Genomic DNA, 9,397 nt, shown 5'->3' with positions numbered 1-9,397 from the left:
AAAATACTATACAATAACTTTTATCACCTTACTTTTTTAGGACATACCTTACCAGGACTTTTTACGACGGCGTCTAAAAAAACCTTTGACTTGTTTCCAGAACTCTCTCTTTAGGAAATGGGTCGACTGAGACGTTTGTTTTGGGTGTTCGTTTATTTAAAAAGGGAATAGCTCAATATCAATTATAACTGACATGGTTGATTTTCGCAGTAACTCACTGTTTTCATAATTGTTGCACAAAAATGACCAGACTTTGAGTCAAGTGTTAGTTGATTGAAGTTAAGATAAACCTTTATTGAGTCAGGTGTGAAAGAGGATAGGAATATTATTATTATTAATATATCATTTTCTCAGTTACCTTTTCCTTTAAGTCCTGTTTCTTAATCAATGAATGCTCGACCAGGACTTTTTATGACAGCGTCTAAAAAAACCTTTGACTTGTTTCCAGAACTCTCTCTTTAGGAAAAGGGTCGACTGAGACGTTTGTTTTGGATGTTCGTTTATTTAAAAAGGGAATACAAAAACAACAGTGTAGAGATGTAGAGACAAAGCAAGCAGACATGTCCATCAGAACAACGACACAGAAGCAGTTCAGCGCCTTCAAGCATTTCCTGTTCACTACGACTACGGCTAACTACCAGCTGCACACCTGTCCAAAGGTCAAAGGTCACCTGGGGTTCCCTACAGTTGGTTTCTAACAGAGGTGACGGCAGCAGGAGCGTAACGGGAAACAAAGTCAAGATTTTACTTTTTGTTCGGCAAGCTTTAGGAAGCCTCGTTAGCATGAAAAGTAAAAAACGAGTGGAGCACCCTGATTGGATAAAGGACCCAAAGACAGCCTTCGTTAGAAAACGGAAGGCGATTAATACGTGTTGAAACAAGGTTCATTTATATATCCTGAGATAAAAGAAATCTCAGATACAAGTCAGAGTTTTCATCTCAAAATGTTTAAATGAACCCTTTTCACGGGGTCCGCATCTGCAATCAAAGAAGGGTTAAAAAAATCCCTAAATAAAATAAGATTAAAGCGAGTCAAAACATAAATATAACCATTTTATGCATATATTATGAACCACATCTGGAACTGTGGGCTAGAAAATAATCTCAAAGTTTAAAGTGCAACTTTACAAAGAAACGATAAAAGAAATACTGTGATTGGAAAGCGTATACTGTCGGGGAATATCAGAGAATCAGTCCAGAGGGGAGGAGCGCGGGAGCTTTGAGAAGTTCATCAACACAGCAAGAAGACACGCAGACTGTCGGCCATGTTGAGATGAATCCGTAAAGTTCCCAGCAGTCTTTGCTCCTTCCTCCCGTGGCTGAAGGGGGGAAATCACCGAGCGTCAAAAAGCACCGCCGCCGGGTTCCTCACGCCGTCATCTTCAGTCGTCCTGCGGAGGAAACCAGACCATCAGACAGCAGCCCCACACGTATCGTTTTCTGAGTTACTCTTCCACCTCAAGTCTTAGTTTTTAATCATAATTAGTCAACCTTCTTAATCAACTTATAACTGACATTTTATTTAACTCACTGTTTTCATAATTGTTACACAAAAATGACCACTTGTGTTAGTTAAAGTTAAGATAAACCTTTATTGAAACACAGGATTTTTTCAGTTACTTTTGGTTTTCATTAGTTTGTAATCGTATTTAGTCTAATCCTGTTTCTTAATCAATTAATGAATGAGAGTGTTACTTTTACCTTTTAAGTCGTAGTTTTCATTCGTTTTTAAAAGTTAAAGTTAATAAAAACTAACAACCGTTTTTCACCTAAAACTTTCCTAAAAGTCTGGGATATTTAAAAAAGAATCTGTCCAGAATGTTGGATAAGGTTGACTAATTTTGATAAAAACCAACTGAAGACAACTGATTTTATTAGCTAGCCAAAACTTGCCTAAAAGTGAAAGAAAACCAGAACATCAGACAGCAGCCCGATCACATCAAGTTACGTTTCCACCTGAAGTCTTAGTTCACAATAGTTTGTATCATATTTCGTCAACCTCATCAAATAATAACTTACAGGGTTAATTTCCTCAGTAACTTTTTATTTTGACTTTTCATTCTTGTTTTTTCAAATCATATTAAGTCAACCAAAACGTTGCTAAATGTCTGGATATTTATCAAATAAGATGAACATTTATTGGTCCCTTTCAGAGTGAAAAACACAATATAATTTAACATTTTTATGAATTATAATTCTTATCTTAGTGATAGAAAACCAGTCCATCAGACCTGTCAAGAAGCTTCTCATCTACTTTTTAAAATGTGTATTCTTGAAATAAAGTTGACTAAATATGATACAAACTGTTTTCCTTAGTCACCCAGCAAATATTTACAGAAAGAAAACCAGACCATCAGACAGCAGCCCCATCACAGTGTTAATGTAACAAAATAAACCAACATTTATCCAGATATGTATTCAGCTCATTATTCACCTTCACTTAAAGCTACAGAAACCTTTAACTTATAACAAATATTCAGCAACTTAAGGACACCAACTCAACCACAACGCCCCATCGCTCTGAAGTCACAAGGAGAAGCCCAGGGTTTAAGCCTTCTGCCTTACTTTAAGGACTTTTTATTATTATTTATATGTTTTGAATTAAGCTTTGTTATATAGCATAACATTTGGCATGGGTTGGGTTAGGAGTATTGTTAGTGTACGTCAGCTCCTATAATAAAGTGTGTATCCAGAATACAGACACAAATGTAAACATTGAAATCCCAATTTATAAAAACCCTGCATTTTGAGTCCCGGCTTCAAATTTGAATTTTTTACAATTCTTTACCATATGGATTTTTGATGCATTTTGTTTCAGAAAATATAAATAAATTAATTAAATAAAAACATTAAACAATAAAAGTGGTTTAATGTACACAAAGTGGCATTTAAGGGGTTAAAATTGTTAAAATAAAATAATATGTTCTAGTAATGATAAGACTCTGAAGGTGGTAAGTTATAATATAATATATAACTATATGGACTATTTAAAAAATAAAATTTAAGTGAGGTACAAGGGTTAAATACTATTATTAAAAAAGGTCCAGGAAGTGATTAGCCTAGCCTTGGACCGCTCCGTTAAACAAGGTGAGGATTAATAGAGCGGTGCAGGGATGACGTATTTTTGTAGTTCGACCCTGAAGGAAGCTGCTGGTTCCCTCGACAAAAAAGCAACGGGATTTCTCCATAGGATTTTGGAAAAGAGCTGGAAATAAGGTCTGTGGAAAACAAAGCTGTTTGATAAATGCACGTTTTGTTCAGCCGGATAATCTCCACATGTCTAGCCTACTTTTATAATTTTATAAATCATAAATCTAATCTCCAGAAGCTAAATGCTAACGTTATGCTATAAAGGAACTACAGCCGAGTACAGCAGCACGACGTCAACGTCACGCCAACTTCAGATCCATATTCAAACACACAGATTCTAAATGGTACGAGTTGAAGTGTTAGTTTGAACAGTTAGCAGGAGGCAGGTACTTGCTTTCAAGCAGAACAGGGCAAACAAACTTAGAGGAGTGTTTACGTGTTCGGCGTAATGACGTACAACGTCCTCCACAACTTCTGTAGTCCTATTCAGCCACTTGGTAACAACCATCGTTTTTCAGACACGTCAACTCTTCAGAAATCACCAGTGGGGTCACTGCTGATGGATTTAATGTCGTAAAACAAAACGTGATCCGTCTCTTCAATGTGTCTCAACCACAGACCTTATTTCAGATATTTTCCAAAAACATGTTAAAAAAACCATTGGCTCTGAGACGAGGGAACAGGAAGTGGTGAAATGCTGACTCACTTCCTGGTCTTAGGACTCATTCCTGCACCACCAGTTTAATTTCCTTGTGACTTGACCTCGGAGACGATGGGGAACAGGCGACGCAAACATCAGTGCGTGGGCTCAGTGGGCCCTGAACGCAGCCTGCAGGCAGAAGCAGCTCTGAGGTGACCGGTGTGGGGGGTTATTTAGGGTTATTGAGGGGGGGGGGGGGGGGGCACCATGCCATGCTGAGCGCTTCCATGCCAAGCTGTCAACCAATCAGCATTCACCCCCACCTACCTGCCCACCGTCCCCAACCAATGGGCTGGCTCTGTCTACCTGCCTGTCTGCAAACCAACCAATCACAACACAGCGTGAGGACACACAGGAAGTGGAAGGAGGGTTCCTACATTTTCCACAATGCCTTTGGTAAAACTCCAGAAAACTGGTGAGAAGAGCGCTGAATACCAGTGTGTATTTATACTTTAAATGTACTGCTTATGTATATGTACTACCTGTGGACAGCAGTGTGTTTTTATACATTTATACAGTGGAGGAAATAAGTATTTGATCCTTTGCTGATTCTGTAAGTTTACCCACAAATGAACAGTCTATCATTTTAATGGTAGGTTTATTTGACTAATGAGAGACAGAATATCAAAAAGAATATGCAGAAATGTAAATTATATAAGATATAAATTAAGTATTTTATAGACTGTTAATTTCTTTGTAAGTGGGCAAACTTACTAAATCTGCAAGGGATCAAATACTTATTTCCTCCACTGTATATGTAGTACCTGCAGACAGCTGTGTGTATAGTGTGTATTTGTACAGTATATACAGTGTGTAATAGTACCTGCAGACAGCTGTGTGTATAGTGTGTATGTGTACAGTATATACAGTGTGTAATGGTACCTACAGACAGCTGTGTGTATAGTTTGTATTTGTACAGTATATACAGTGTGTACTGTGTGTAATAGTACCTGCGGACAGCTGTATTACTGTGTGTATTTGTACAGTATTTACAGTATATATAGTGTGTATTAGTACCTGCAGACAGCTGGGACTGGGACCTCCTCCTGGAGCTGGGCGTTCTGGAGCTGGAGGAGAAAGAGAGGGAGGACCCAGCGCTGCTCGCCCGAGAGATGGGGAGAGGGACGGGGGTCACCGGGGGGGGAGTCCAGCTGGGGGGGGGGGGGGGGGGGGGGGGGGCACAATACAGAGAATTATATAATAAAATACAAAATACAAAAATAACTTCAAATAAGAATAAAATACAAAAATAACAATGATGTCCGCTGTAAACTCTGTGAATCCCCGTTACCTCGACGCTGTCGTGCGTTGGCGAGGAAGAGGTGGACGAGTTCTCGTGTTTCCTGGAGGACGAAGACGAGGCGCTGAACTCCACGCTGCGAACGCGCTGAGCGAACTTCAGCGAGCAGACCGACTCGCTCGCGTTCCCGGGCAGCGGAGACACCTGAACGCACCACAGGGAGATAGTCAGGGAAACATAACAGAGAAACTAACTCAGGGTCTTATTCTCCAGCCTACACACCATGGTCTGGTCCTTTCATTTAATTGATTACAAAAGACCCCCGTCACCCCAGAAACAAACTGTTCTGTCTGCAGCATCAGGACTAAAACCACCAGACTCAGAGACACTTTCATACCACCTGAACTCTGTGAACAACATCCATAACATTCATCTGTTTGCATTTAGAAAATAAGGTATCTATATATCATATTCCACTTACTTGTATATAGACTCTTCTTGCACTATTTCTATTTAATTGTATTTACTTGCACATCTCAAAACATTCTCTTGCACTATTTTATCTGTTCTATCTGTTCTATGTTGGAGGAGGACTTCAGTGTTTCATTGCCATATCTCCACTGTAGCTGCTGAGCACATAAAGCCTTGAATTGAGTGATGGTCTCACCTGCACCATCATCAGGGTCTTGCTGTCCCCGTTCAGAGAGTCCTGCAGCAGGTAGGTGAGGCGGGAGTTCCTGAAGGGGACGTGGGAGTGTTTCCCCCGCAGAGCGTTGATGACGTCTCCGAGCGCCGACAGTGACTTGTTGATGCACTGTGCCTCTCGCAGGCGGCTGCCTTCAGCGCCTGACTTCCCGATCCGCTCCGAGCCCGCCAGGTCCACCAGGTTCAGCTTCCCTAAAGAGAGACACACACACACACACACACCCCCAGATGTTAAAGAACGGTCGTTTAGAGACCATTAGCGCTGTTAGCATGTGACGTATGAGGTACCACAAGGCTCTGTACTGGGACCTTTACTTTTTATATGTATCCGATATACAATACTCGGCAGAACCTCAGACACAAAATGTGCTTTATTTTGAAGGGTCCCAAATTAAAGTTCATTTAATAAAATAAATAAGTTAGTAAATATAACAAAAATGTGATCTAAATGTATAAAGAAGTAGTAAATAACGTAAACATACATAAGTATGAGTGAGTGAGTGAGTGAGTGAGTGAGTGAGTGAGTGAGTGAGTGAGTGAGTGAGTGAGTGAGTGAGTGAGTGTGTGTGTGTGTACCTTGAGTGCGGTTCCCAGTAGCGACGTTGAATCCCGTCACGGTGATGATGAGCAGAGCGTGGGAACGAGAGCTGTGCTCGTTCAGGTTAGTGCAGGCCGTCGCTCTGTTCATGTGACCCAGCTCAAACACCTAACACACACACACACACACACACACACACACACACACACACAAATTGAACTTAAAAGGACACAAAGTCATCTAAAAGTCTATTTTATTTGTTTAAAACAACAACAAAAAACTTTAAGAAGCTCTATTCTTCTCCTGTATTGTGTTATATAGTTGTTAGTGCATGTAAATGGGCTGCAAAGGCTAAAATCCCTGTGTTCCCTCCAGAGGGAGTTTCTCTCTCACACACACAGATACCAGCAGCTGGCCAGAGGTGTTTTACTCTGAAAGGGACAGGAGGTGTTTTTCTCTGAAAGGGACAGGAAGTGTTTTACTCTGAAAGGGACAGGAAGTGTTTTACTCTGAAAGGGACAGGAAGTCAATGTTTTACTCTGAAAGGGACAGGAAGTGCTCACCCGGTTGATGTCCTCCGGGCTCTGAACGGTGAACTCGGTGAGTCCGGGGACGTAAAGCTGTCCGCTGCCGTCAGGGTTCAACTTAATGTCCAACTTATCAGAGGGGTTTTCCCCCAGAAGGTTCCTGAGCAACGACAAACAGAGGGGAGGCGTTAGGATGGCAGACATTTACATTTTATAAGACTACATTTGAACATATCATAATAATGTTATAATTCACCTTACACCTTATCAAATGTGTACTGAACAGAGCCTGAATTCACAACAATGTATACCAATAGCACCTTAGTTTACAGGCTGCTAACTGCTAACAGTCAATCTCTTGCATCTAACGTGAGCTAGCTGGTTGTTTTAGAATGTGTATCATATCATAATGGATCCCTTTTCTTTTATCTGCAAACTAAATCTAATACGGGTACAAATAAATAACCTGAGCCTGAGCTCTCCTGCAGATTTCAGCACAGATTGGTCGTTCACGATTGAGCATTATCACTGAAAAATGATCGGTGTACCCTCAAGTTTGTTTACCTCTTTAATGGTCACACATGCAGAGTACACAGTACACATAGTGAAATGTGTTCTCTGCATTTAACCCATCTTAGTACCAGGAGTCTAGAACCAGGAGTCTAGAACCAGGAGTCTAGTACTAGGAGTCTAGTACTAGGAGCAGTGGGCAGCTATTGTACAGCGCCCGGGGAGCAATGGGAGCGAGGGGGGAAGGGGCAGGAGGTGAACTGGGACCTCTCCAAGTAGCAGTCCACACTCCATACTTAGGTCTGGTCGGGGACTTGAACCGGCGACCGTACAGCTCACAGTCCAAGCCCCTGCTGACTGAGCCACTGCCCTGTTAGCCCCACACTTCTGAGGTCCCACCCCGCCAACACCCTGGAACATGGTACAGCAAATTGCGTCACGTCTTTGTGTAAATGCAACTTTCAGAAAGCATCGACCTCTGTTCACCAGCTAGCTGCTAACTGCTAACGTTAGCTAGCTTCCTGCAGACTTCCACAGTTTGATGCTCACAGTGTAACATTATCAGGACGAATGTCACCTTTATGAGTCTATAGTGAGTTTACTGCATGTATTAATAACAATAATAATACATGTAATATATATACAGTGCTCTTCTAGGTAATCAAAGTAGCTTGAACTATAAACGAGAACACTGTGTATGAAGTGATGAGTTTAAGGGTCCGCCTGATAATCTCAGACCTCGTTAATCTGACACAGAGTTCTCCGTTTACGTCCAGATGTTCTGTTACACAACATCTGGAGATCAACACATGACTTTAATATGATCCGCTTTACATAACGGCTCTGATCTGTAGAGAAACAAACAACACACAGCTCCCTCTTTAACCTGTTTGTACAACTTCACCAATCAGGTTATATTTTGAAGCGGATACTCTGATTATATTTCACTCTGTTAACGTTTCAAATGTTCGTTTTGTCCTTGGTGGAGGTCTGTGAGTGGCAAGGCTTTCCTGTGTATCTGGGTTTATCTCAGTCTTTGTGCTGCTGTGGATTTATTAAGGATTTTATTATTTTTAATCATATATATTGTGCTTCATGTCGTTGCAGCTTCAAGCAACAGACTCCATGTTTCTGTGTGTTTGCATCGTCACGTGGAAATATTCTGCATGTTAGCTGCGTCGCTTTACACATTTATCCAAAACTCAGTTGATCGACTCGTGCTATCAAGTCAATTAAGCATAGCACATTTTTAGAAAAGAGACGAAAAATGTCTGTAAAGTTTCCAAAAAGTAAATGAAAACATGTCTAAAAACTACAAGAAAAATATATTAAATTTTTTTGGAAAATATTAAAAAAAGTTAGACTGAAGCCTTTTTACTTTTGACGAGCTCTAGAAATAAATCCGCTAAACCGTATTTATTTCTAGAGCTCGTTCCATTGATTTGAAACCAGTATTGATGAGGGGAACCAGTCCTTCAGACAGGTTCAGGATCTTTGTGAACGTTGAGATCTGGACTACATTAACATGAGGTTTCCTCACCGCAGCATCTCGTTGTAGATCTCCACCATGCTGACGGAGATCTTGTAGTCCCAGTCCAGTTTGTCCGTCACCTCGGAGAACAGCAGGCGGAGAGCGCGCTGGTTGATGCCCGGGTTATCCAACGCTCCCTGAACACACCACACAGATACATGTTTCATACCACAGAAGAAGAAGAAGAGGGGCTCCACATGTTACCGTGGAAACGTCTGATGGTACCTCCATGGTGAACGTCTTCCCCGAGCCCGTCTGCCCGTAGGCGAAGATGCAGACGTTGAAGCCGTCGATGCAGGAAGTGACCAGAGATTGGACCTCCTGGAACACCTGAGGACCAATCAGAGAAGAGATATATATTCTGTTTAATAATTGTTGGATTATTGTTTAGTCGATTGATCATTACAGCTCTGTACCAACGTCTAAACATTTTGAAAAAAGTTTATTGAAAATGTCAGAAAAGAATATGAAAAATCTCCATAAAGTAATACAAAATATACAAAATATCTTGATAGTCTTGTGGTTAGTTGATTAATCGGACCAGCTCCATTAAAAT

At 40.9% G+C, this 9,397-nt stretch overlaps 1 protein-coding gene across 1 annotated transcript in view; it reads right to left on the bottom strand.

Annotated features, from left to right (window-relative positions):
- Positions 1-482: 482 nt before the first annotated feature.
- The window catches only part of kifc3 (kinesin family member C3), a 35,120-nt gene continuing 26,205 nt past the window's right edge, over positions 483-9,397 (bottom strand). Inside the window, 10 exon segments of the mRNA XM_034133860.1 lie at positions 483-1,391; positions 4,058-4,104; positions 4,808-4,931; positions 4,933-4,941; positions 5,082-5,234; positions 5,698-5,927; positions 6,312-6,441; positions 6,837-6,960; positions 8,851-8,978; positions 9,067-9,171. Of these exon segments, the coding sequence (XP_033989751.1) occupies positions 1,383-1,391; positions 4,058-4,104; positions 4,808-4,931; positions 4,933-4,941; positions 5,082-5,234; positions 5,698-5,927; positions 6,312-6,441; positions 6,837-6,960; positions 8,851-8,978; positions 9,067-9,171 (1,059 nt within the window). The 3' untranslated portion in view covers positions 483-1,382.

This window comes from Trematomus bernacchii, unplaced genomic scaffold (genome assembly GCF_902827165.1).
Source record: "Trematomus bernacchii unplaced genomic scaffold, fTreBer1.1, whole genome shotgun sequence".
In the NCBI taxonomy this organism is placed as follows: Eukaryota; Metazoa; Chordata; class Actinopteri; order Perciformes; family Nototheniidae; genus Trematomus; species Trematomus bernacchii.
Note: the sequence above shows the minus strand (reverse complement) of the source record. Positions and strands in the feature narration are given on the sequence as shown.